This window comes from Crinia signifera, chromosome 11 (assembly GCF_055691185.1).
Source record: "Crinia signifera chromosome 11, ASM5569118v1, whole genome shotgun sequence".
NCBI lineage: Eukaryota > Metazoa > Chordata > Amphibia > Anura > Myobatrachidae > Crinia > Crinia signifera.
Window position 1 is genome coordinate 64,899,341 of NC_139227.1, and position 27,520 is coordinate 64,926,860.

At 45.9% G+C, this 27,520-nt stretch overlaps 1 protein-coding gene across 3 annotated transcripts in view; it reads right to left on the reverse strand.

Moving 5' to 3' along the window:
- Nucleotides 1-2,721: 2,721 nt before the first annotated feature.
- The window catches only part of BRMS1 (BRMS1 transcriptional repressor and anoikis regulator), a 34,285-nt gene continuing 9,486 nt past the window's right edge, over nt 2,722-27,520 (reverse strand). For 2 of the 3 annotated variants that reach the window (XM_083165038.1, XM_083165036.1), the window contains exons 6-11: nt 27,202-27,298; nt 13,832-13,924; nt 6,030-6,094; nt 5,236-5,275; nt 4,975-5,116; nt 2,722-3,191 (exon numbers count right to left, since the gene is read on the reverse strand). In XM_083165038.1, coding sequence (XP_083021164.1) covers nt 3,068-3,191; nt 4,975-5,116; nt 5,236-5,275; nt 6,030-6,094; nt 13,832-13,924; nt 27,202-27,298 — 561 coding nt within the window. In that variant the 3' untranslated portion in view covers nt 2,722-3,067. The remainder of the gene's footprint in view (nt 3,192-4,974; nt 5,117-5,235; nt 5,276-6,029; nt 6,095-13,831; nt 13,925-27,201; nt 27,299-27,520) is intronic. The other variant, XM_083165037.1, reaches the window with a different exon arrangement.

Sequence of the window (27,520 nt, forward strand, 5' to 3'; positions counted from 1 at the left end):
ATCTGTACGTTTTTTCTACTTGCCACCTATCTGGCTGTTGCAATCACTGAGTGGCTATCTAGGTGCTGTACAGCCCAGTAAATATATGTTCCCCATGTCAGTGTCCCTCATCAGGATACACCTAGTGCTTATCTGTACGTGTACTATATCTGTCCTGTTTTACGGTCTACCTATCTGGCTGTTGCAATCACCAAGTGGTGCTGTTGAATGGCTGCCTGGGTGCTGTACAGCTCACTAAATATACAGTATGTTCCTCATCAGGATACATTTAGTGCATCTCTGTACGGGTGATATATATCTGTACTGTCACTGTTTTACTTGTTCCCACCCTGGCTGTTGCACAGCAATCCAAACCAAATTCCTAGTATACGCAAGTATACCTGTCCAATAAAGCCGATTCTGATCACCCCCTCAGTGAATCCATGCTGATATTCTACAACTCTTTGTTTTAAGATTGTTTCCATCAATTTCCCTACTACTGATGTAGGCTCACTGGTCGGTAGTTGCTAACATCTTCCTTACTTCCACTTTTGTGCAGTGGGACTACATTTGCTTTTTTCCAGTCCTCTGGCATTACTCCAGTAGCTAGTGACTGGTTGAATAATTCTGTTAATAGTTGTACCAGCACCCTTTTAAGCTCTTTGAGTATCCTTGGATGTATCCCATCTGGCCCCATTGATTTATCCACTTTCTGTTTTAAAAGTTCTGTTAGGACTTTTTCCTCTGTAAACATACTTGTTTTTTCCTCTTTTTCTGAATATACTTGCAACTTAACTGTGGCCTCTTCCCCGGTCTTTCACTAGTGAATACTGAGCAGAAATAATTATTTATATGATCTGCTTGTCACGACCATTGGATACAAGCGGCACTTACCGGTCCCGTTCCGCTGGCAGGGCCTCCGTTCCCTCCATGTTGGTACCGGCCGGAGGGGTCCTGCTGTCCTGACATCGGCCGCGCCTATCCTCTCCTACCTAGTGTTGCTGGCCTCCACTCCCAGGCGCCATGTTGGTATGGTCCTGTGTCCTACAGGGCGCTGCCATATTTCCGTGGCTACCCAATGGATTTCACTCAGACTTCCCAGCTCGTCCAATCAGGGACATGCCCGGGGGATTTTATCCCTCACCTGACTCTAAGTAGATGCCAATGCTTCGCTATCACTTCCAAGGAGGTAACCTGCGACCTGTGCTCTCCAGTGTGTATCTGCACCAGCGTCTCCATACCTGAGTGCTTCCAAGACGGTTGTTCCTGATATCTCCCAGTGTTCCGGCACCAGCGTCTCCATACCTGCGTGCTTCCCAGTGAGTACCTGCACCAGTGTTCCCACACCTGCGTGCTTCCAAGACTGTTGCTCCTGATATTTCCCAGTGAGTACCTGCACCAGTGATCCTACTCTGTGCTTTGGGCACCTGTGCTCCAGTGATCCTACTCTGTGATTCGGGCACCTGTGCTCAAGTGATCCTACTCTGTGATTCGGGCACCTGTGCTCAAGTGATCCCACTCCGTGCTTCCAGCACCTGTGCTCCAATGATCCTACTCCGTGCTTCCAGGAACCTGTTCCCTGTGGCTACAACCCCGTACTTCCAGGTACCTGAACCACTAGACTCTCGTTCCATACTTCCAGGCACTTGTTCCTTCGAGACTGTGATACATTGCCACCAGGTACATTTCTACCATTTCTTATGAGAAAGACTTATATCAAGCCTGCTATCTTTTGTCCCTCAGTGTGCCCCTTAGCTCCTGATAAGCAAACGGACTCACAAAACCTGGGAGTCCTGACACTGCTATTATATGGTTTCCCTCAAAAAGATTTCCACTTACATACCTAAAAAGTTTGACCCCCTTTTACCCACTGACTGGGCCATTTTTGCCTGTGTTTGGGCACATCTGATTACCTCCATAACCTCCTTCTGTCTAACAAGATACACCTCTTTGTCTTTATTATTCTGTGTCTGCTTATATTTCCTAAAGGCCAACTTTTTTGCTTTCACAATACTTGATACATCTTTCGCAAACCACACTGGCTTTCTTTTCCTTGTGTTTTTCCTAACTCTTTTGACCCAAAGTGTCATGGTGCTAGTGTCGCTACTGCTGTAGCCAGTCTGCGCAGCCATAGGTCAAACTTAGGTTTATTTTTCCTTATTATATTCAGTGAGTGTAGATCTTCTTTCCTTGTAATGATTAGCAGTTCCGTAACCTAAAATAACGCAGCTGCACATATAGGGGCAGATTTATTAAGCTCGGTGAAGTGATAAAGTGTCTGTTTTTTATCACCGGCCAATCAGTTCCTAACTGTGAAGTTACAGACTATGTTTAAAAAATGACAAGTAGGAGCTGATTGGCCGGTGATAAAAACCAGACGCTTTATCCCTTCACCGAGCTTAATAAATCTTCCCCATAGTTCCACACAAGCATGAATTTGGCCCGTAATGCAGGGTTATTTACAGATCACACTGGCTGGCCTAACTGATCTTTCAGCAAGGTCAGACAGGATTTTGTCTTCAATTAATACAGATCAAGAAGTTCAGTCACCAAGCCACGGACTCCTGCAGATGGAATCATGTGAGGTTTTCGGACTGGCCACCAATCGTTTATTTTTAAGCTGAACGGAAGATTAAAAAATAAAAAACAATCCCTGTCTGATAATACCCACAAGACATAGACAAACAGCATTTTTTGAAGAGGTTGTCTCATCATCTGAATAAACATAGACATGCAACTGTGCAGACCCAAATAAAATACTTTATTGTCTATGAAGTTACTGGTTATAAAAATACATTATTTGAATCTGTGCAAAAAAATTAAAAATATAGGAAAATAATTATATACTATGTGAAGAAAATGTTCACCTTCTATACTAAATTCAAGCCTCCTCTCTGCATTTCATATTTCTCTATACCAACCTAAAGCATTTAATTTACAATTCCCAAGCAAACACACACAGCAACAGCAAGCACCATGTGCTGCGCTGCTCACACATACACTCATCATCCAGATTTATCACTGTACAAATAGCATTCTATATTATTTTATCACAGGGGCTGTGTAGAGACCTTCCATCCAGATGCATTTATTTCCCTGCTCTTCTCACTGAATATTTGCCTTTCTGTAGTTGTGAAACATAAATCTTCGTTTTGCTGCTGTCTCCCCGCCTCAGCCAAACTTCCCCTGTGCTCACTGCAGTGATCACAGCCCTGCAGACAAAAAACAATACTCAATGAAAGACATGGACTTTTTAAACTGTATAGGTGCAGTGAAAGGTTTAGAATCCTATACAATAAAAGGCTAACGCTGCTCACCCCCTCTATGGGGGGGGGGGATTCAAGTTTTGTAAGCTCTGACAGCCACCTTATGGCATCTGACAGAGTAATTCAAGTGTTGTTATATTTGTTTGCACACTGCCATCGGCGCTGACATTACAGATATGTTGTTCTGTGATTTAGACAGGCTGTAAACGATATAAAAATAGTTTTTATTAGCACACATTCTACAACTGTTGACATGTTGCCTATCGACATTTAAATAAATGTTGACATTTTAACTACTTCCACCTCTATACTCCGGCTGTACAGCAGGATGTTGAACATGAAGAACAGAAAGTGCAGAGATGTGGACTTTAAGAGTCGACAATTTGAGGCCAGGCTCGATTGCAAAAATGCCAACAAGCGGGTAGCACTAAAAACTTATCTGGATTCAATTGTCTGGAAGCACACAACAAATGGTAAGATTTCAGGTCTGTACGTGTATAACTAAGGTCTGCACTACCAGTAAAATACGGTTTTATCTGAAAGAAAACAGAGAGCTCTGTTTCAAATGCCCATTCGGAACTCATGTGCAAGACCAGCAGCATGCGAGTCAGACAAAAAGAAAGGAAACATCTTCATTTTACACAAGATTCAGGTCCTTCTTGGTAATTTTTAGTTAAACATGGCTTCCTGGGCTAGAGCATGGTCTGAAAAATGGTCAAAATAAACCTTACTTTGGCTGTAACTTGAATTAGAAATTCTATGTGTTGTAAATTCACCAAGATGTTATTTGAATGAACCTTTTGTCAACAATCTGTGGAAAGACTTTTCAGATGAAGGGACTATTCCTTGAGGTGAATGCCTGTTTACTGAGAAAACCTACCCAGATTTCCACAATGGGAATGAACACCATAAATATGGATTGAATATCGACCTACTGTACACTGCAGGTCTCTATAATGTGAAGGGAACGCTTGTTGTCAAACCAATGACAAAGACCCTGTCTGCAGTACTAAAGTATGAATGTAGCAATTGTCTATTTAGAAGCACTAAAGTGATGACCTGTTCTGAAGGTGTCACCTTTCAGCCACCAATAGAGAGACCTTTGGAGATAATCTGAACACATTACTGATCAGATAATGACTTATTCCATGTGCAACAGTAACTTGAAATTGAACTTCACAGACTGGAAATGTGCAAAGTGAAATTAAACGCCCAGTTCCAGAATAGAAGTAGGCACTGACTGAGGGTTTCAAGGTAGCCAGCCAGTCTACCAAACCAACGGCATGAAGATTAGCTGCCTAAGCCGGTTTTCCATTTTCCTGAGGAGCCTGGGCCTGTCTTATGGAAGTCAAGCTCCTCACTTTGCCTGAGGAAAGAAAGAAGGAAAACATAGCTCCCTCAGGGCTCTGGTTTACCAGGTGTCAGATCCTGGTCACTACCTGTGGCCATTGAAAGTAAAGAAGTAAATACAAAAGAACAGCTGCCAATATCAGGCATGAAAGAGAGACCAAATCGGCCTGGCACTATGAAAACAGAGGTTCCCAGCAGGCGATGGGGAGTATAACAAATCTATGTTCAGTACATATATTCCCCTGTTACAAGCATAAAAAAGCAGGAAATATTAGTATCCATTAAAGAAAAAAAGAAAAATTGAGTTGGTTTAAGAGATCATAGAAAAGTGTGGTACCAGGGGAACTCATGTACAAAAGAGAAATGTGGATATCCTTACTGTGATGGTGGTTCATCTTTCATGTCTAGAATGATGGCCTCTCCTTTGGTGAAGCTTTCTCCTTCATAGTATAGACAGCCATCTTCACAGCGAGCACTGAAGTGTTGCTTCTCAACTTTAATACCTGGACAGGGCAAATGATCTGAATCAAAAGGAGACAAATGCTAACACAAAGTGATAAGGTGGATAGATTAAGGCTGAAAAATGCAGAGTAAGGCATGATAAGCTCAGAAAGATTTCCCCTTCCCCAAAACAACTCACCCTCTGATTTCCGTTTCTGTGGAGAAACTGATGCTTTTGCCTGCAGTAACAAAACGGGAAAGAAAACATACTCTGTGTTTAAATACTATTTAGCAGTATCTATTACAAGGTAGCAAAACACCAACAGACAAGTAAATGCAATTAAAAGAAAACACCAGTCACACAAATGAATCTACTTTTTTAATAAAAGTATTTTAAAATGTGGTACTTCTGGAGAGTATGGGGTAAATATACTAAGGTGGGAGTTTTTAGAAGTGTGAGATGTCGCCTATAGCAACCAATTAGATTCTAGCAAAATGTCCTCAAGAAGGTGCTAGATATATAAGTGGAATATGACTGGTTGCAAGGGGCAACATCCCGTATGTCTAAAAACTCCGACCTTACTTAAGGTGCCCACACACTAGAAAGATCTGCGATCGTAAGATGTGCGCATAAATTAGCCTTGAAATCTTATATCCGTCCTGGACAAAAGATTTCAGGCAAGCGCACATCTTTACCAAAGATTTTTCTTAAGATCCCGTGTGCATTCCTATGGAACTTTTGTTAAATCTTCTGATCTTTCGTGCAGCACGTAAGATCAGAAGATTCAGCTAAAGATCCACGGGAGCGCACATCGGGCCGATTTTCGACCGATTATCGGTAAACATAGGACGATATATCACTGATTTATCGGAAATCGGCCCAAAAATCGTTCTAGTGTGTGGGCACCTTTAGTTTACCGCTAAGAATCAGATCCCCTCCTAACACACATACAACCTCTAAATTACAGATATAAGAAATCACTTTTTAATTACCTTCTTAATAGCAGTCCAGTCTTCTAGGATATCCAAATCCCGCAACATGTACACAATATATGGACCTACAACTATGTTAAGGATGACTTAGTAGAAATACAGTGGGTCTGTTTTGGAAGTTGTGTGTGAATACTTCAAAATGGTAATGAGGTACATCAATACAGTATACGGTCATTTGGTCTACAGTATGTTGGTCGACAAGCATTGGGTCAACACCATTAGGTTGACATGGTTCTAGGTTGACATGGGGTTTTTCACTCTTTTTTTGTGCAGACAGCCGGTATTTCATGCCCTACCATACCCATAGGCGCGTGGTGGGAGAATAAAATAGTGTGCCCGAAGCACTGCGAGCAAAGCAAGGGGATGCGGTGCATTTTAAACTGTGTCCATGTAGACATTCGGTAAAAAAATAAAGAAGTGAAAAACCCCATTTCGACCTTTTGACTTTCAACCTAATGCTTGTGTCGACCTAATGTCCCGTCGACCTAAACCCATGTCGACCTAATGGTGCCGACCTAATGCATATCGACCAACATACTCTAGACCAAACGATCACAACCCCAGCAACACAGACATCGAGCATTAGTGATAAGTATTATAGCACACAGACAGACAAATAGATTGTATTCTCAGTGGCGCACGCAGGGAGGGGGGGGGGGGGGGGGGGGGGTGTTCTGAGTACACAGAAACCCCCCCAGGAGCCTAAGGGCTGAAAGCTGAGGGTCCCCTCTTTCCATGGGTACAGAGATATCAGCCTTCCAGCAGCTGGTTACTGCTCCAGCTCCACACTCCTGGTATGTAGTTGTATATACTCGTTGGCAGATTGCTCTGCCTCCTGAACTCTGATCCCCTAGTCCACAATACCATTTGGTAGGTGGGATTCTCTAGTTTTTAATTCCATTAAAATCTAAGAAATCTATTTCTGGGAACTGGAGATATCTGCAGTCAAGCAAGCTGTCCTCCCAGCAGAAAATTATGAATAATAAGCCCACTCCACTATACACCCCTCCTCTGCATATTAAACATTGTCTACCACCCTAGAAGTTATGTATCAGGACCCCTTCATTCAGCCCAATGCCCCCTTCTCTCACTTCATCTCCCACCAACTGTGCAGTAAAGGGGTAATTAGTGGAAATTACTGATCCAGGCCCCACATGCTGGAGCGGTTGATATTACCCATACCACCCACAGGACATCAAAGTTTCCCCCACCCCTAACGCTGGAGGTTCGGTAGGAGCCCCAATACATTGCTATGCCCAGGGGTCTGCACTGCTATTGACGTGTATGTATGTATGTATGTATGTATGTATGTATGTATGTATGTATGTATAGATAGATAGATAGATAGATATGGAGAGGGGATACCCTTTCAATTCGCTATGATGTAGTAGGTGGGCAGCAACTAAGTTAGTCCCCCCTGTTAGTGGGGGAGAAGGGAAGGAATAGATAGTAAGAAACAAAGTGCGCCCCTAGTCGGATTTATTCACCACCAAAATAGCAGACAATTAAATCACTGTTCAACAGTTTTTAATACAAAATTTTCTTAAAAGTACAATAAAATACCGGATTATTACCTGGTAATGGGTTTTCCTCTACTCCGCCATGGCAGCCATCAAGAATGGGGTATCTCCCTGCTGGGTAGTGCTTTGGAAAGGAAAAAAAGACCTCTGGCTCCTATAAGAAGGCTCCTCCTCCGAACACCAGTGTCTTATATTCTTCAGCTTTAAAACAAACGAACATCATTATTCCACATACACCCCCCCTTTCCTGAGCGTTCAACTCAAGGGAGGGAAATACCGCTGCCATGGCGGAGTAGAGGAAAACCCATTACCAGGTAATAATCCGGTATTTCCTCTGCCTCCGCCATGGCAGCCATCAAGAATGGGTCATACCCAAGCAGTATTGTATTTCCTAGGGAGGGCATACTCACGTATAACTTAGGAACAGGCCACCGGCCATATAATGCATAACTCAATAAAACGTTTCTTCATGTTTCAATCTACTGCTGCGCTCAGGATCTTCCTCCCAAACTTAGCATCTGCGGAAGACCAAACGTCTACTCTGTAATGTTGTGTAAACGTGTGCGCTGAGGACCACCCTGCGGCTTTGCAAATTTCTGTCAGTGATGCAGATCCTTTCTCTGCCCATGACGACGCCATTGACCGCGTTGAGTGTGCTTTAAAACCTTCTGGTGGCTCTTGTTGTCTTACGACATATGCTTGTCGAACACAGCTTTTAATCCACCTTGATAAAGTCTGTTTAGAGGCTCTTTGCCCCTTTCTTTCTCCCTCTGGTAATATAAATAAATTGTCGGTTTTACGGAATTCTGCTGTCCTTTGCTTGTAAATGGACAGGGCTCTGACCAGATCCAGACAGTGTAACCTGCTTTCTTTACTGTTCGCCGGATTTGCGCAGAACGTGGGCAGTACAATCTCTTGATTGATATGAAACTCCGACGCCACCTTTGGTACAAACGACGGGTTTGTCCTTAAGACTACTTTATCCGTATACATTTTGAAAAACGGCTCTTTTATCCACAATGCTTGGAGTTCTGAAATTCTACGAGCTGAGGTCATGGCCACTAGGAATAACACTTTCCACGACAGAAACTTTAAGGCTACTTCTTGTAGTGGTTCAAACGGAGATTCTGTTAGTACCCCTAGTACTAGATTCAAGTCCCACAAGGGTACCGGACTTCTTACCTTCGGCTTAATTCTCTTTACAGCCTGCATGAATCTTTGTACATATCTGTTCTTGGCTATGTCCCAATCCAGTATGCATGACATGGCTGAGACCTGCACCTTCAGAGTACTTGGGGAGAGGTTCATCCGTAACCCTTCTTGCAGGAAAGAAAGTATGGTGACCACACTGCGAGGATTCTTCTTATTCTCCTTTGCCCAATACGCATACTTCTTCCAAACCCTATAGTATATCTTCATGGTTACCGGCTTTCTTGCCTTCAGCAAGGTTTCCACTACTCCTTCACTGAAGCCTTTCGCTTTCAGACCCCTGATTTCAGCAGCCAAGCCGTCAGTTTCCACGATTCCGGCTGCTCCTTGCATACCTCTCCTTGTACTAGTAGGTCCTTGGTTGAGGGTAACCTCCACGGATCGTCTATTTCCAACTTCTGGACTGTATTGAACCAAGCTCTGCGAGGCCAATACGGTAGGATCGCTATTACCTCGATCTTTTCCCTCTGCAGTTTCTTTAGTAATTTCTGAATTATTGGTATCGGGGGAAAAACATAAGCCCTCTCTATGTCCCAGGGCACCGACAGGGCGTCTACTTGTTCCGCCAGCGGCTCCCAGAACCTGGCAAAAAATCTGGGTACTTTTTTGTTTCTTGCCGTCGCCATAAGGTCTACCTGTGGACGTCCCCACCTTTGCACCAGATCTTCGAACACCTTTTGGTTGAGACCCCACTCTCCTGGCAGACATTCCACCCTGCTTAATTGGTCTGCCACCACGTTTTCTTTTCCTGCTAGGTAAACTGCCGTGATGCTCAGAACCCATGTTTCTGCCCACTCGAACAGTTTGGTGGCCACCTCCATCAATGCTCTGCTTCGTGTACCTCCCTGTCGATTCACATAGGCCACTACCGCCTGGTTGTCGGTCCTCACGATTAGTTCTGCACCTTGTAGTTGATTTTGGAACCACCTGCAGGCTCTGACCACTGCCTCCATTTCTCGCAGATTGGAGTGAGCTTCTTTCCAGTTCTGTTGCCACTTTCCTTGGGCCACCTGATAATTGCAGGTTGCTCCCCAGCCTGTTTCGCTGGCGTCCGTGGTCAGCATAACCTGTGGCCTTGTGCCAAAATATCTTCCTGCTGTCAGCCTGCTTTCTGCTGTCCACCAGTCCAAGTCTTGTCTGGCCCTTGTCGACAGGATTATTTTTTGGGACAAATCTTTTGAATTTTTGTTCCACTGTAGAAGAAAACAGTTCTGCAGTTTCCTTGTATGGAATCTTGCCCAAGGAACTACCTCTATTGCTGATGCCATGAGGCCTAGCACCTCCATGCAATCTCGTGAGGATGCAACGCGTCTTCTTTTTAGGTTTTTTATTTGGTGAATTAGCTTTTCTCTTCTGACCTCTGTTAAGGAGATTTTCTGCTCCCTTGTATTTATTACTACTCCCAAGTATGTTATTTCTTGAGTGGGGATTAGTTGGCTCTTTTTGTAATTCACCAGCCATCCGTGTTCCACCAGACACTGCACCACTCTGTCTGTGTGTTCCTGGGCCTTCTCCTCGGAATCTGCGACTATTAGAATGTCGTCGAGATAAGGAACTAATCTTATCCCGCTCTGCCTTAGTGCGGCTATCAACACAACTATCACCTTGGAGAATGTTCTTGGGGATGTTGCCAGCCCGAATGGTAGGGCGTTGAACTGGTAACTCTTGCCCATCAGCCTGAACCTCAGATATTTTCGATGGCTTATGCAAATTGGGACGTGCAAATAGGCGTCTTTGAGATCTATCGACGTCATGAAGTCCTTTCGACTTAAATCCAGAATTACTGACTTGATACTGTCCATTTTGAAAGATTTCACCTCTATGAACTGATTGAGTCGTCTCAGATCTAGTATGGTACGAAATCCTCCTGTTGCTTTTTTTACTACAAAAAAACGGGAGAAACATCCCCGAAATTCCTGCCCTTCTGGCACAATGCTGATCACTTCCTGTTCCAGCATTTCTTGCAAACTTGTCAATAAGGCTTTTCTCTCCTCCCTGTTTTTGGGAATTGGAGACTGAACAAAAAACTCTCCGGGAACTCTGTTGAACTCCACTTTGTACCCGGAGGATATTATCTCTTGGACCCACTTGTCTCCAGTGGTCCCGGACCAGACGCTTGCAAATTTCAGCAACCTGGCCCCTACTGTTTGTGACCTGACGTCACTGTGACTCCTTCTTGGAGGAGAATTTGTCTCTATTTCTTTGGGCACGAAAATTGCCCCTTGATACCCAGGATCCCCTTCTATAGGGTCTCCCTGGCCTATAAGCCCGTGACTCTCTATAGTCTTGAGGCTGAAATCTCCCGAACTTGGCTGGAGGTACTCGTCTGCCTCCTTTATCTTGAGGAAGCCAAACCGACTTCCCTCCTGATATTTTAGCCACAAGCTCGTCCAATTGTTTGCCGAACAAGTAGTCCCCTTGAAATGGCATGGACAGGAGTTTATTCTTGGACTGCACGTCCGCTGCCCATGGTTTTAACCATAGGGCCCTTCTTGTAGCAGCTGTCGCTGCCCCTGCTCTGGCTGACAGTCTTACCGCGTCCATAGACGCTTCACAAATGAATTCCACTGCCAGCTGCACATCCTGTACCACCTTTAACAGTTCAGAACTTGCCAGTTCATCTAAAATATCTCCCTCGAGTTGCTGACACCAACCTCTTACTATCCTGGAAGTTACCGCCATTGCTGACGCTGCTTTTAGAGAAGCCCCCGAAATTAGATGTTGCTTCCTTAGGCCCAACTCGATTTTACGATCCATTGGATCTTTAAAGGCGTTGGCCTCTTCTAGTGGCAGTGTCGTTTTCTTTGACAGCCTCGCCACTGCTGCATCTATCTTCGGTGCTTCCTCCCATGAGAGTACCTGCGCCTTGTCAAAGGGGTACATTTTGTTAACCTTCCCCGGAATAGCCACTCTTTTGTCCGGCTGCTTCCATTCCTCAGTTATTATGTCCCTCAGAGTTTGAGACAGGGGAAAAGTTTTAGTTTTCTGCTTTTTATCTTTAAAAAGCATCTCCTGCAAGCTCACATCCTCTTGCTTGTCCTCAATATCTAATGCCTTATAAATCCGGACCAAAAGGTTGTCGACCATGTCGGCATTAAAGTCTGATTCAGACCTGTCCAGACCTGGATCCTCCTCCTCTTCATCATCCAAGCCCCCTCCAAGTATACTAGGGCCGGCCGCCTGACCCGGTAAATCCTCAGTATCCTCATTTAACACAAAACTTTTCCGTTTGATGGGCGTCTTGCCCGTATCCTCCTTAGGTGCAAATGTATCAGCCAGGGCTGTTTTCAGCATTTGTACTAAGCTCGACATTTGAGCCGGGGAAAACATCTGAGACCCCTTACAGCCTTCACATACAGTTCCTATATGCTTATCCGGCAGCGTTTTATCGCATGCTGTACATTTGCTGAGCACCACCTTCTTCTGCTTGCTCTTCCCTTTATCCTTACTAGACTCTGACCTAAAAAAATATCAATCAGTCACTACAATTACTACGCAACATCACACCCTGTGGACACCCTACACCACATACTGCTCACCCTGTTTTTGTACCAGACTGTCTGTCTTCCTCCATTTATGAGTAGTGCGCCTCTGGAACAATATATTCAATCTATTAGAATACTGCTATTTTAGCCAACACCTTCACCTATGTACTACCATTGCTTCAACAATAACCGCGCTGAGCCAAGACACCGGCCGCTGCCACTCACCTCCTTGCAGCAATACTTCCCCACGCCCGCTCTGCTAGACGCTTTCTCCTGCTGCCGAGACCTCAGATCAGCGTGGCACAACGCCGGCTGTTCCCTAAGACCTGACGCGTACCGGAAGTCGCGCCCTAATGACGCGCCTCCTCTGTGTACACGCCGCGCGCACTACTCGGCGCCCGCCCTTAGCACAGAGCTGGGGCAGGGGAAGCGTGTGCCGACAACCACCGTGCCTGCCACCGTCTCCTTCCCCCCGGACGCCGCCGCATAGCTACCCCATGGGGCCCGCATTCGGCATCACGGAGCTTACACTCCTTCCTCCTCTGCATGAAGCCAGAGCTGCTGCAGGGAGCGACAGTCTACCTAAAGGTGAGCTGGTGTCCACATGCACTGCACTACCCGGAAAGGAAAAAAAGACACTGGTGTTCGGAGGAGGAGCCTTCTTATAGGAGCCAGAGGTCTTTTTTTCCTTTCCAAAGCACTACCCAGCAGGGAGATACCCCATTCTTGATGGCTGCCATGGCGGAGGCAGAGGAAATACTTTTCATCTGTGTGGAGAAATACATTCAATTTCGGTCAAGTACAGGCAAACCCCTTACAGGGTTTACAAACTCGCCAACCTAGTGCATGTTGACCTATTGGCTGTCTACCTAAATATTATCTGTGAGCCATCAGAATACCGTCACTACTAACTGTCACATTTTCAAATGTTGTGCAGTAAATTCCTAACGGACACAATTCTACAAATCAACAAGTGGCCTGGAAAACATGAGCTGTTGGTTGTTCTCGAGGGCCAGTTTGCCGACCCCCTGCATTACAGGGTAATGGTGAGATTCCTTTGCTATTTCACGAAGATTCTATTGCTATTTAATTGTTGCTAACTCATGTGCTATTTACATTCAATCCATACTATCTACATTTAATTTGCACTATATAGTCATTGCTGCACTGTCTATTTGGCTTTTCGATTTCATCTGAACACGAACACGCATCCACATCGAATTGGGATCGAAAGCTTAAAACCATGTTCGATCTCCATTCGATGTATATGCGATCCTGATTCAATGTTGACTATACAGTCAAAATTGAAAGGTAAATTTCACAGTGTGTACACACCATTAGAGTTATAAAGAGATTGGATGGATTAATTTGAAGGAGGCTAGTACAATGTATAGAGGAAAATAAATACCCCCCCCCCCCATAAAAACTTTATAACAAGAGCAAGATGGGCCAAATGGTTCCTGCCGTTAAATTCTATGTATCTACAGTATGTTAACAAGACTACTCCCCAAGAAGCTTTGTAACTGGTGTATGAGCAGTAGCAGTGAGCCATACAGCTCACTATCATTGTGCATGTTTCATAGGATACCAGAAACCAAGGGGACTCTCCTCTTCTTCTCAGATCGGAACGGATCCCACTTTTTGCGGTTTCGTTTGGATCTTAATTCTTCATCCCACCATTCTAATAAAGGAAATAATTAGTAACAGGGGGAATAAAACCATTCACTGGGGCACAGTTATGGAGGACATACTGTATTTAGAGAATAACATTTATTTAGAATATATAAACAAAAGTGTGAACAAACTATATTACCCCAAAACCGTACTAAGGGGGGTATTCAATCCCAGGTCACGACTGTCGGGATGTCCCGACAGTCGTGACCCTGGCCCGTTCTCAGCGCGTTATTCGGCAGGAGGAATTCAATGTCCCGTCTGCCGAATACCCAAAAGGGGGTGTGTCCGTGAGAAACGGACATGATCATGACAATCCATGGCCGTTTTAGGCAAAACGGACCCGACTGCTTCTAAAATCAGGTCCGTTCTGCTGAGATGCCTCTTTAATGGTGCCAAGAAAGACAGCATTCAATAGGCACCCAACGCTATTTCCCCTGTCGCTAATAACGGCAAGGGATTGAATACTCCCCTTAAGTCCATTGTTGTAAATGTCTGTAGACTGAGCGCAACAGTAAACCAAGGTAACACAGCAAGGATTAAGTGCCCCTTTTCAAAAATGTAACAATGACCATTCCAAACAAATGTGTTTACTCTTTTTAAATCATAATGACAACAGAAACTACCCAAAAGTTTACATACCCTGGAAATTTGGCCTGATAACATGCACACAAGTTGACACAAATGCGTTTAAATGGCTACTAAAAGGTAACCATCCTCACCTGTGATCTGTTTGCTTGTAATCAGTGTGTGTGTGTGTGTGTGTGTGTGTGTGTGTGTGTGTATATAAATTGTCAGTGAATTTATGGTCTCCTGAAAGAGCCTTCCATCTTTCATCCAGTGCTGCACTGACGCGTCTGGATTCTGAGTCATGAGGAAAGCAAAAGAATTGTCAAAGGATCTGCGGGAAAAGGCAATTGAACTGTATAAAACAGGAAAGGGATATAAAAAAAGATAGACAAAGGGTTTTTCGGGGGGTGACTAGTCGCACAGACAATATCTGGGGTTAATTAATGGTGGATCCCTTATGAATTAGTTTTGGTCAACGTGACGTATACCTGATTGGGGGTGTGTTACCACAGGACACAATGAGTTACTGGCACAAAAAAGAGAAAAGAATGTCTCTGTGTGGTGCACTTAGAGAATAGTAAAATTTCACTTTTATTCAATTATCTTTAAAAAAAAAAAAAAATGAAATATAAAACACATATACATGAAACAAAACAGTGAAAAAATCAAAAGGATAAAGAATCCTCACACCGTGGGGCCCCAGGGTATGTCTCCCTTCAGAATTTATTGGTTGTTAATAGATGTATTGGACTGCTATTCTAACCCTATCGGTATATGGCAGTGTTAACACAGTAAATTGGCATCTCGGATCCGGGAATGGTTTTATTGCAGATACAAGTGTGGAAGAGAGGTGCATACTGTTGGTGGCGGCAGTGGAGTAAGTGTATTGTTCTGTTCTCCTTATACTGCCGTGAGCCTGGGTTGCTCAGTGTTCGGCGGGGAGAGCAGCAATAAGCATAAGCCGCCGCGGCTTATCTGCTATGAGTGACAGCGGCGAAGGTGCACCGCTACACTTGCTCTGCTCAGTCTGCCTGGCGGTAAGCAGGACGCAGTGTGCAGCGTTCTGCACTGCGTCTTCAGGCTTAGGAATTTTAGGTTGGCCCTGTCTAAAGGTTCAAACAGGGCCGACATGAGTCCATTCAGTACTAAATTGAGATCCTATTGGAGAATCACCGACCTGACCCATGGTCTGATTCTTTTATTTGCTTGACAAAATCTTTTTATCAAACTGTGCTCAGTCAGTCTCTCATCCAATAAGGCACTTAATGCGGAAATGTGAACCATCAAAGTAGCCACTGCCGGACCTTTGTTGAAACCTTCACAAAGAAACTGAAGGACATGCGAGATGCTGGCTTTTGGAAATTCGAATTTGCCCTCAGACCATACAGCGAAGATCTTCCAGATCCTATGATAGATATCTGAGGATACCTTCTTTCTCGCCTGTAGAAGAATGTCAATGACCACTTGCGAAAGACCTTTATCACTCAATTGCTTATGTTCAACTTCCAAGCCACTAATCACAATTTTCGAGGGTCTTTTACTGGTCCTTGTCTCAACAGGTTTGGAGACACTGGAATAAACCACGACTCTGCTACTGCCATGCTCCTCACCATGGGGAACCAAGCTCTTCTGGGCCAATATGGCAGGATGACTATCACCTGTGTCTGTTCTGATCTTCCATAATACTCTGAATGAGTAAAAATGGTGGGAAGACATATGCCAGGTTGAACTGCCAACTGTGAGACAGGGCATCTACTCCTAAGGAACCTCGAGCTGGAAACCAGGAGAAGAACTGAAGGGTTTTCTTGTTGGCTGCTGTTGCCATGATATATATTTGTGGTTGGCCGAACCTGCAAACCACCAGCTGAAAAAAACGGAGTCTTCCAGCTCCCACTCTCCAGGCAGAATGCGATTTCGACTTAGAAAGTCTGCCAGCTGATTGTCCTCCCCTGGTACATGGAGAGCAGAGATTGACAAGATATGCTCTTCTGCCCATAGCATGATGCTCCGTACTTCCTCCAGCAGAGGCCAATTTCTTGTCCCTCCTTGCCTGTTGATAGATGAGACTGTGGTTGCATTGTCCGAAAATACCGAAGGTGAGATCTCACAATATCTGTACTGCAGACTCTTATTACCATACGAACCGCCTTCAGTTCTCTGTGGTTTGAGGATAGCTGTGCTTCCTGAGGGGACCAGCCACCTTGACCTGACTTGCCCAGGCAATGTGCCCCCAAACTATAGCACTTGCGTCTGTTGTAACTACTATGTAGTGTGGGCTTGACAAGGACAATGTTCTGGCCACCAGCTGACCACTTCACCACCAATACAGGGAATCTTTTACGGACTGTGGCAGTCTGATTTGACGTTGTAACCGTACTTGGTTTTTGGTGTATTCTAGGAGATGCCACTGCAATGCCCTCATATTCCACCTGGCCCAAGGAACGACCTCTACTGTCGATGACATCATCCTTAGTAAACTCATCGCCATTCTGAGCGACACTCTTCCATCCTCTTGTACCTTGCAAACCAGCTGCTGAATCTTCTTGCATCTTTGCTCCGTTAGGGAAATCTGGAATCTCACTGTGTCTATGACTATACCTAAAAACTGGATTCTTTGCATGGGGACCAGATGGCTCTTTTCCCAATTGACCAGCCAGCCATGATCTTGGAGAAATTATATAACGACCTCTGTTGCGGCGACAGCTTCGCTTTCTGATTGTGCCGAGATTAGAAGATCATCCAGAAAGGCCCATATTGCGACACCTTGCTGTCTTAAAACATTCGATTAATACTACCAGAACCTTTGTAAACACACTTGGTGAGGACATGAGTCCAAATGGAAGGCAGGTGAACTGAAAATGGCTTCTTCTCACGCAAAAACGTAAGTACTTTCTGTCTTGCACTCCAATAGGGACATGGAACTACTGTATGCGTCTTTTAGGTCTATGGAAATGAGATAATCATTCCTTCTTAGGCCCATTAGAATGGACTTGGCTGTTTCCATGTGAAACTTTCGTTTTCCAAATTCTGTCATTCTGATACCTTAAGTCTAGGATGGTTCTGAGTCCTTCAGAACTTTTTCTTATGACAAATAGACGTGAGTAGAAGCCTAGACCTCTCTCTGCTTCTGGAACCACTTTGACTGCTCCTGAGTCTACTAGGTTCTTTATGCTTAACTTTGGAGCTTCCCTCTCTGCCCCTGGGCTGGGGAGCCTTGAAACTGTTTTTTAAAGAAATTCCAACCGATAACCCCTGGAGACCACCTCCAACACCCATTTGTCCCGAACAGTCTGCCTCCAATTTGAGCAAACTTCAGCAGTCTGCTACTGGGACCTTAGCACAGGATATAGACTGTCGCTGTTTTTGGGTGCCTCGCTTAACAGATTGGCGAAAAAACACTCTAGATGTGCCAGACGCATATCTCTCCCTAAATGGCCTGCCAGGCCTATATGACCTAGCTTGTCTAAAGCTTTGCCTCGGGAAATAATTTGCCGCTCTTCTTCTATACTGTGGTAGTCTCACAGATTTGCCTCCAGACATTCGCTGTATCATCTGGTCTAGTTTACTCCCAAAAAGGTCAAATGGGAGAGTGGCGAGCTTGTTCTTGGAGTGGGAGTCTGCTGCCCAGGACTTGAGCCACAGGGCTCTCCTTGCCACCACTCCTGAAGTCAAAGATTTAGCCGAATAGTCCAGCACATCTAGTGAGGCCTCGCAGATATAATCTACTGCCAATTGTATCTGCGCCAAATTTTTGCTTATCTGCTCTCTGGCCACTTTCTCTTGTAGGTCTTCCTGTAGAGATGCACACCAAATTCTAAGTGCTCTAGCTGAGGAAGCAATAGCAACTCCTGATTTCATGGAAACCGAGCTGGAGATGTGTAGTCTCTTCAACACACTCCCCATCGCTGGTCCATGGCCTCTTTTAGTGAGGCGCCATCCTCCAAGGGAATGGTCCTCCTGGTTGTGCCACATCAATTTTGGGAATATTACACCACTTAAGGAATTCCTGGTTATCAAATAGGGTACATGCGATCCACCCACTTGGCTGAGACAATTCGCTTATCTGCATTGGCCCATTTTTCCTTCACCACTTTATGGACAGGGAAACATCTCCCCTTCTTAGACCTATCTTCAAATAGGGCATCATACTCAGATTTTACTGGTTGCTTGTAATTTAAGGTCTTCTAAAGATCTTTAAGAACAATTTCCATGAGCTCCAAATTAAAGAGACACTCTTCCTCAACCAGTTCACCTGATTTCACACTAGAAACATAGGAGCCTTCCTCATCAGAGCCTACCTCCTTGGAATCAAATTCTATATCATACTCCAAACTTGTCTGTGACCTAGACCTCTTATCATACTGAAACTCTTCCTTTCTGACAAAGTTCCTCTTCATCCATGCCATAAGTTCAGTCAATTGTGATGAAGTGCCAGCAGTAGTAGTGGACTCTTTAACACAATCCTGACAAAGTGACTCTTCACCCACAAAAAGGATTTATCACAGGCCAGACATGTGTTAGCTGTCTTTTTCTTTGCTTTCTTCTTAGTAGCAGAAGGCAAACTACAATAAACAAGAGAAACTACTAACTATGGGCAGCGATACTGTTGCTTTTTGAGAGGTATTCTCCATGGCCACCGGTAATAGGAACCAACCACTGCTATTAACACAGACCAGCTCTGCCAGCGCCTGTAACACCCTCCAGGCGCATTATATAGGGAACGTCCGCCTTTTGGAATGCGCAGCGCACCCCCCTCTGCACCAGAAAGGGTGAGAGGTGCGTCATAGCCATGCGCCCACCCACCTTCCAGCACTTGGCACAGCATGTGTAAGGATAGACACACGCTACCCGCGCAAGCGCCATGCTGCCGCACGGACCCGCCGCTGGACACTCACCGGCACCCGGCCACATGGGAGGGGGACACCACAGATTGGAAAGGGGTTTCACTCCATATCCACACCACAGACTAGGACTTCCATGAGGGATATAGGCACCACCATCCCTTCACTGCCCAGGACCAGCAGCATAACGCCTACTAGTAAGGGGGAAAAAAAAAAACTACATGACCTATCTTATAGTGTCAAAGGGGAGGAGCTGGCTCATATAGGAGAGTGAGAAGAGAGGGCGTGTCCTAGGGAAAAACTACCTGTCTACTACACAAGGGAGAGAGGGATGAACCTATTCTGTGGCTGCCATGAAGTAGGAAGAAGAAATTAGGGATTTTGTGGAAACCAAATCACGGGCGGGTAGACCAACAAAAATTTCAGCCACAACTGCCAGGAAAATCGTTCGGGATGCAAAGAAAAATGCACAATTAACTTCAGCTGAAATACAGGACTCTGAAAAAAAGTGGTGTGGTTGTTTCAAGAAGCACAATAAGAAAGCATTTGAAAAAAAAATGGGCTGCATGGTCGAGTTGCCAGAAGAAAGCAATTACTACGCAAATGCCACAAAGCATCCCACGTACAATATTCCAAACAGCACAGAGACAAGCCTCAAAACTTCTGGAACAAAGTCATTTGGAGTGATGAGACCAAAATTGAACTGTCACGATCCGAGCTCTCAGACAGACTTTCTTACCGGCTAAGTGCCTCCGCAGGTTCAGCTTGCGGTCCAGACGTCATCTCTGCCGGCGTCCTGTCTCCCAGTGACAGTCCCCAGTGCACGGCAATCCACCTGTCCGCCGCCATTGCTCCCAGTATCCAGCATGGTGTGCACAAACACACTTTCCCGCCATAGCAGACATGGGGGCTGCCATGTTCTTCCCAGTCACATGTCTGTGCTGTCCAATCCTGTTGGTTCTGATCTCCCTGTCATACTTCCTCGGCCAATCCTGGCCACCCAGTGGGGATAAGTATGCTGGGAGCTCTCAGAACCATTGCTTAGTGCTTCAGTTGTCTCCAGTGTATGGTCAGCTGTCCTTGTCTCCGTACAAGTGTGTTTATTTGCTGGTGTTGTCTTCCATGCTGCAGTGTGTTCCAGGTTGTTCCATCTCCTGTGAAGTCCAGGTTATTCCACCACCTGTGATCCTGCCTCTCAGCCCAGCGACCAAGCCTAGCTCCGGGACTCTGGTCCTTCCGATGCTCCAGCATCATCCACCATCGATGTCTCATCGTTAAATCCGATATTCCGGATCTCCTGCTTCCGTCCGTCATTCCGGACCCACAGTCATCTCCCGTCCGTCATTCCGGACCCACAGTCATATCCGATATCCGGATCCGATGTTCCACCATCGATACCATTCATCATATCTGTAAAGTATTGCAATCTGCATGAACTGTCATTACTCCTGCATACTTTACTGTCTGTCATTATTACAACCATCTGCAAATAAACTCCGGTTGTATTTTACCTCTGACTGCTTATTGGCTCTGGGTGCACTGTCGCGCAATCTATGCGCAAGGGTCCTCTCCAACCTCCCCGGTTCAGGTACCGGTCCAGGTCCCCACCAGAGGTCTCAGTCTTGTCGACTAAGCCCCCTGGTGTGACAGTAAGCACTAGCCAAATGGATCCAGCCGCAAACCAAGCTTCTCCACCCAGCCCTGTACAGCAACTGGCTGTTCGCTTGGATCAGCAAGAGGCTGCGCAGAGCCAAGTGATCCATTGTCTGCAAGATCTGTCTTCCCGGCTGGATAAGCTACAGACCACTCTCAGTGGCCCTGAGCCTGTCAGAGAACTTCCAAGTCCCGTTCATCCTCCTGTAATGGCTGCTGCACCTCGCCTTCATCTATCTGTCCCCACCAAGTATGATGGGAACCCCAAGACCTGTCGAGGTTTTCTCAATCAGTGTGAGATTCACTTCGAGCTGCAACCCAGCAACTTCCCTACTGAAAGGGTCAAGATCGCCTATATCATCTCCCTCCTGTGTGGAGCAGCATTAGAGTGGGCGTCTCCCTTATGGGAAAGATCTGATGCCATCCTGTCCAATTACAAGGACTTCGTGTCAACATTCCGGCGTATCTTCGATGAGCCTGGGCGATCAGCATCTGCCTCCACTGAACTCCTCCGTCTCAGACAGGGATCCCGCTCCGTCGGGCAATATCTGGTCCAGTTCCAGATTCTGGCGTCTGAACTCTCTTGGTGTGATGGGGCCTTATACGCAGCTTTCTGGCATGGCCTATCCGATCGTATCAAGGATGAACTCGCTACCAGAGACTTACCCCCAGGTCTAAGTGACCTTATTTCATTGTGTATCAAAGTAGACCTACGCTTCCGAGAAAGGGCTGTAGAACGTCACAAGAGCGCTCCAGTTAAAGTGCCAACTCCTCCGCCTTCTTTACCCACTGCTCCTGCGGTCCATTCCAAAGAAGAACCAATGGAGATAAACCGCTTCCGTTTGTCTCCAGGAGAACGTCGACGTCGACGGTTGGCACAACTCTGCCTGTATTGTGCCGATCCTGCACATCAAATTTCTGCATGCCCAAAGCGTCAGGAAAACTCCTCCTCCTAGCCCGTCAAGGAGAGGGTAGGCTAGGAGTAATTAAGTCCTCTCCATCAGCAACTGATTGTGTTCTTCCAGTTTCCCTACAAGTTGGTCAGCATTTCAAGACTGTCTCCGCACTTCTTGATTCCGGTGCCGCTGGCAACTTCGTTACTGCAGAACTGGTCCGCAAGTGGGGGTTGCCCACTGAAAGTCTTTCCAAGACTGTCTTCCTTACTGCTGTGGATGGCAGTAGGATTCCTGATGCGACAGTCTCCCGCAGAACTTTGCCACTTACAGTAAAAGTGGGAGTCCTGCACACTGAACTTTTGTCCTTCCTGGTTTTACCCCGAGCCACTCATGCTCTGGTTCTGGGTTTACCCTGGCTCCGTCTTCACAATCCTCATCTTGATTGGAAGACATCGGAAATCCTTTCCTGGGATCCTTCCTGCTCTGGTACCTGTCTCCAAAAGGTACTCCCTGCTCGTCATTCTTCAGCCGATGCAGCAGACCTTCCGCCTCTTCCCTACCAAGAGTACTCAGATGTATTCAGCAAGTCTGGCGCTGATGTCCTACCTCCTCACAGACCGTGGGATTGCCCTATTGAACTTATCCCAGGCAAAGAACCACCCAGAGGTAGAACCTATCCTCTCTCTCTTCCAGAGAATCAAGCCATGACCAATTACATCAAGGAAAATCTGGCAAAGGGATTCATCCGTCCTTCGACTTCTCCTGCTGGCGCAGGATTCTTCTTCGTCAAGAAGAAGGATGGAGGCCTACGTCCCTGCATTGATTATCGCGGCCTCAATGACATTACAGTAAAGAACCGATATCCGTTGCCCCTCATCACCGAGCTGTTTGACCGTGTCAGCGGTGCAACCATCTTTACGAAACTCGATCTGAGGGGTGCATACAATCTCATCCGCATACGAGAGGGAGACGAGTGGAAGACAGCGTTTAATACCAGAGACGGCCACTATGAGTACCTCGTCATGCCCTTTGGGCTCAGCAATGCCCCAGCCGTGTTCCAACACTACGTCAATGAGATTTTTCGGGACATTCTGTATCGTCATGTAGTTGTATATCTCGATGACATTTTAATCTACGCCAATAACATCACAGAACATCGTTATTGGGTCAAAGAGGTTCTGTCCCGGCTGCGAGCTAATCATCTCTACTGTAAACTGGAGAAGTGTGTCTTCGAGGTGAAGTCTATACCCTTCCTAGGGTACATTGTCTCCGGTTCCGGTCTTCAAATGGATCCAGGAAAACTGCAGGCCATCCAAGATTGGCCAATTCCCTCTTCGCTGAAAGGTATTCAACGTTTCCTGGGTTTTGCCAATTATTACAGAAAATTCATTCGTAACTTCTCTTCTATTGTGGCTCCCATCTCTGCCTTGACTAAAAAGGGGTCTAATCCAGCGAAGTGGCCGGCAGAAGCCATCGAAGCCTTCCATCTGTTGAAACAGAGGTTCACTTCCGCTCCTGTTTTAAGACAACCTGATACCACCTTGCCCTTTATTCTCGAGGTTGATGCCTCCTCCGTGGGTGTCGGGGCAGTCCTCTCGCAGAAAGCGCCCGATGGTCGTTTTCATCCCTGTGGGTTCTACTCCCGTAAGTTCCTGCCTGCAGAGCGTAACTATGCCATCGGCGATCAAGAGCTCCTCGCCATCAAGTTGGCATTAGAAGAATGGAGATATCTTCTAGAGGGCGCTGTTCATGAGATCACAATTATCACAGACCACAAGAATCTTCTGTATCTCAAGTCTGCTCAATGTTTAAATCCCCGTCAAGCCAGATGGACACTTTTCTTTTCCAGGTTCCGTTTCAAGCTGTCGTTCTGTCCAGGGACACAAAACCGAAAAGCTGATGCCCTTTCCCGCTCATGGGAGCAAGAAAGTGAGTCTAAGTCCACACATCAACACTTTATTATTGATCCAGTGGCATTCTCCGCAACGAGAGTTTCAAATCTCACGCCCCCTACAGGGAAAAGATATGTAAAGCCAGCTCTAAGAAAGAAGTTGCTCTGTTGGGCGCATTCTTCAAAATTCGCTGGCCATGCAGGCATTCAGAAAACTTACGAGTTTATCACCAGGTCCTACTGGTGGCCGTCCCTCAAACAGGACGTACAGGACTTTGTTTCCTCTTGTGCTAAATGTGCTCAGCACAAGACCAGTCGTCAGTCTCCTCCTGGGCAATTGATGCCACTGTCAGTGCCACATCGTCCTTGGACGCATATCTCTATGGACTTTGTAACTGATCTTCCAGAGTCTGACAAGTTCACCACCATCTGGGTGATTGTTGATCGGTTCACCAAGATGGCTCACTTCGTTCCCCTCACCGGTCTTCCGTCAGCTTCCAAGCTGTCCCAGCTCTTCATCAAAGAGATATTCAAGCTCCATGGGCTGCCTCTTGAAATCATCTCCGATAGAGGAGTCCAATTCGTAGCCAAGTTCTGGCGAAGCCTGTGCTCCCTGCTTCAAATCAAGTTAAAGTTTTCCACAGCCTACCACCCTCAAACCAATGGCCAAACGGAGAGGGTGAATCAGGACCTTGAAGCATTTCTCCGCACATATGTCTCTTCTTCCCAAGATGACTGGGCTCAACTCCTTCCATGGGCAGAGTTCTGCCATAATAACCAATATCATTCTTCATCAAATGTCACTCCATTCCTTGCCAATTATGGGTTTCATCCTCGAGTTCCTGACTTCACTCTGCAACCTGTGTCCTCTGTTCCAGCGGTCGACACGACCATCCGGCAATTCGTCAAATCCTGGAAGCTCATTCGTTCTTCACTTCTGAAGGCTTCAAGCAGGTACAAAAAATTTGCCGACAGGAAACGCAGAGCTGTGCCAGCCCTCCGTCCAGGAGATCGTGTCTGGTTGTCAACTAAGAATCTTCGATTGAGAGTGCCATCGATGAAGTTCGCTCCCCGATATATTGGTCCTTTCCCAGTTGAGCGAGTCGTCAATCCAGTAGCTTACAAGCTCAAGTTGCCGCCCTATTTGAAAGTGCCAGCTACATTCCACATTTCGCTGCTCAAGCCGCTGGTCTTGAATCGCTTTCATTCCAAGCTCCCCAAGGCTCCTAAGGTTTGCACCCAGCGTGGAACAGAATATGAGGTCAGTAAGATCTTGGACTCTCGCATCCGATATGGTCGTCTGCAATATCTGATCGATTGGAAGGGCTACGGCCCCGAAGAGCGATCATGGACCAATGCCATAGATGTCCATGCTCCCAGACTCATCCGGGCGTTCCACTCCAAGTTTCCCCGCAAGCCTAAAAGGTGTCCTGGGGCCACCCTTAAAGGGGGGGTGCTGTCACGATCCGAGCTCTCAGACAGACTTTCTTACCAGCTAAGTGCCTCCGCAGGTTCAGCTTGCGGTCCAGACGTCATCTCTGCCGGCGTCCTGTCTCCCAGTGACAGTCCCCAGTGCACGGCAATCCACCTGTCCGCCGCCATTGCTCCCAGTATCCAGCATGGTGTGCACAAACACACTTTCCCGCCATAGCAGACATGGGGGCTGCCATGTTCTTCCCAGTCACATGTCTGTGCTGTCCAATCCTGTTGGTTCTGATCTCCCTGTCATACTTCCTCGGCCAATCCTGGCCACCCAGTGGGGATAAGTATGCTGGGAGCTCTCAGAACCATTGCTAGTGCTTCAGTTGTCTCCAGTGTATGGTCAGCTGTCCTTGTCTCCGTACAAGTGTGTTTATCTGCTGGTGTTGTCTTCCATGCTGCAGTGTGTTCCAGGTTGTTCCATCTCCTGTGAAGTCCAGGTTATTCCACCGCCTGTGATCCTGCCTCTCAGCCCAGCGACCAAGCCTAGCTCCGGGACTCTGGTCCTTCCGATGCTCCAGCATCATCCACCATCGATGTCTCATCGTTAAATCCGATATTCCGGATCGCCTGCTTCCGTCCGTCATTCCGGACCCACAGTCATCTCCCGTCCGTCATTCCGGACCCACAGTCATCTTCCGTCCGTCATTCCGGACCCACAGTCATCTCCATATCCGATATCCGGATCCGATGTTCCACCATCGATACCATTCATCATATCTGTAAAGTATTGCAATCTTTATGAACTGTCATTACTCCTGCATACTTTACTGTCTGTTATTATTACAACCATCTGCAAATAAACTCCGGTTGTATTTTACCTCTGACTGCTTATTGGCTCTGGGTGCACTGTCGCGCAATCTATGCGCAAGGGTCCTCTCCAACCTCCCCGGTTCAGGTACCGGTCCAGGTCCCCACCAGAGGTCTCAGTCTTGTCGACTAAGCCCCCTGGTGTGACATGAACTTTTTGGTCACAACCATAAACGTTACATTTGGAGAGAAGTCAACAAAACCTATGAGGAAAGGTACACCATTCCTACTGTGAAACACAGAGGTGGATGGCTGATGTTTTGGGGATGTGTGAGCTACAAAGGCACTGGAAACTTGGTCAAAATTGATGGCAAGATGAATGCAGCATGTTATCAGAAAATACTGGAGGAAAATTTGCACTCATCAGCCCGGAAGCTACGCATGGGACGTACTTGGGTGTTCAAACATGACAATGATCCAAAACACAAGGCCCAGTCGACTGGTCATTGGCTACAGCAGAATAAGGTGAAGGTTCTGGAATGACCATCTCAGTCTCCTGACCTCAATATCATTGAGCCACTCTGGGCAGATCCGAAACGTGCAGTTGATGCAAGACAGCCCAAGAATTTACAGGAACTGGAGGCTTTTTGCCAAGAAAGGGCAGCTTTACCATCTGAGAAAATAAAGAGCCTCATCCACAACTACCACAAAAGACTTCAAGCTGTCATTGATGTTAAAGGGGGCAATACACGGTATTAAGAACTGTGGTATGTAAACTTTTGATCAGGATCATTTGGGTAGCTTCTGTTGTCATTATGATTTAAAAAGAGTAAAAACACAGTTGTGACAAAGTTTGTGAGTTATCATTCATATTCTCTGACAAATGGCCAGAAAATCACAAATTCTGCCAGGGTATGTAAACTTATGAGCACAACTGTGTGTGCGTGTGTATATATATACATATATACACACACACATACACATATATATATATATACATACATATATACATACATATATACATACATACATACATACATACATACATACATACATACACATATACATATACACACACACCCACCCACAGAGTTAAGAGTATTGTACATAACATACATGCACTAGAGGTAGGTATTTAAATTCAGGCTATCCATAGTTACTATTGTATCACAAAGTAAACTATTTATTTTATCAGGTGCACTCATACCAGAGGAGATGTCTATGCTCTGACGATCCTCCTCCAGTCTTTGGATACGCTCCAGGAGTTCACACTGCATATTGTCAAATAGAAGGACCTTCTCACTCTGCAAAAAGGAGACAACAGTGACACTCTGCAGCCAGACCTACTTGTACACACAGCCGAGATCCTACAGGAAGAATAGCTGCTAACAAATATTCCACTGTGGAGGCTTCATATTTATATAAATAAATATTGCGTTCGTGATAAGTTTTATAATAGTCCTCTTTCCTTGATGTGAAAAAGTAAGAAAGAATTAGGGTGAAAGGAGTACCACTGGGCGACTTTG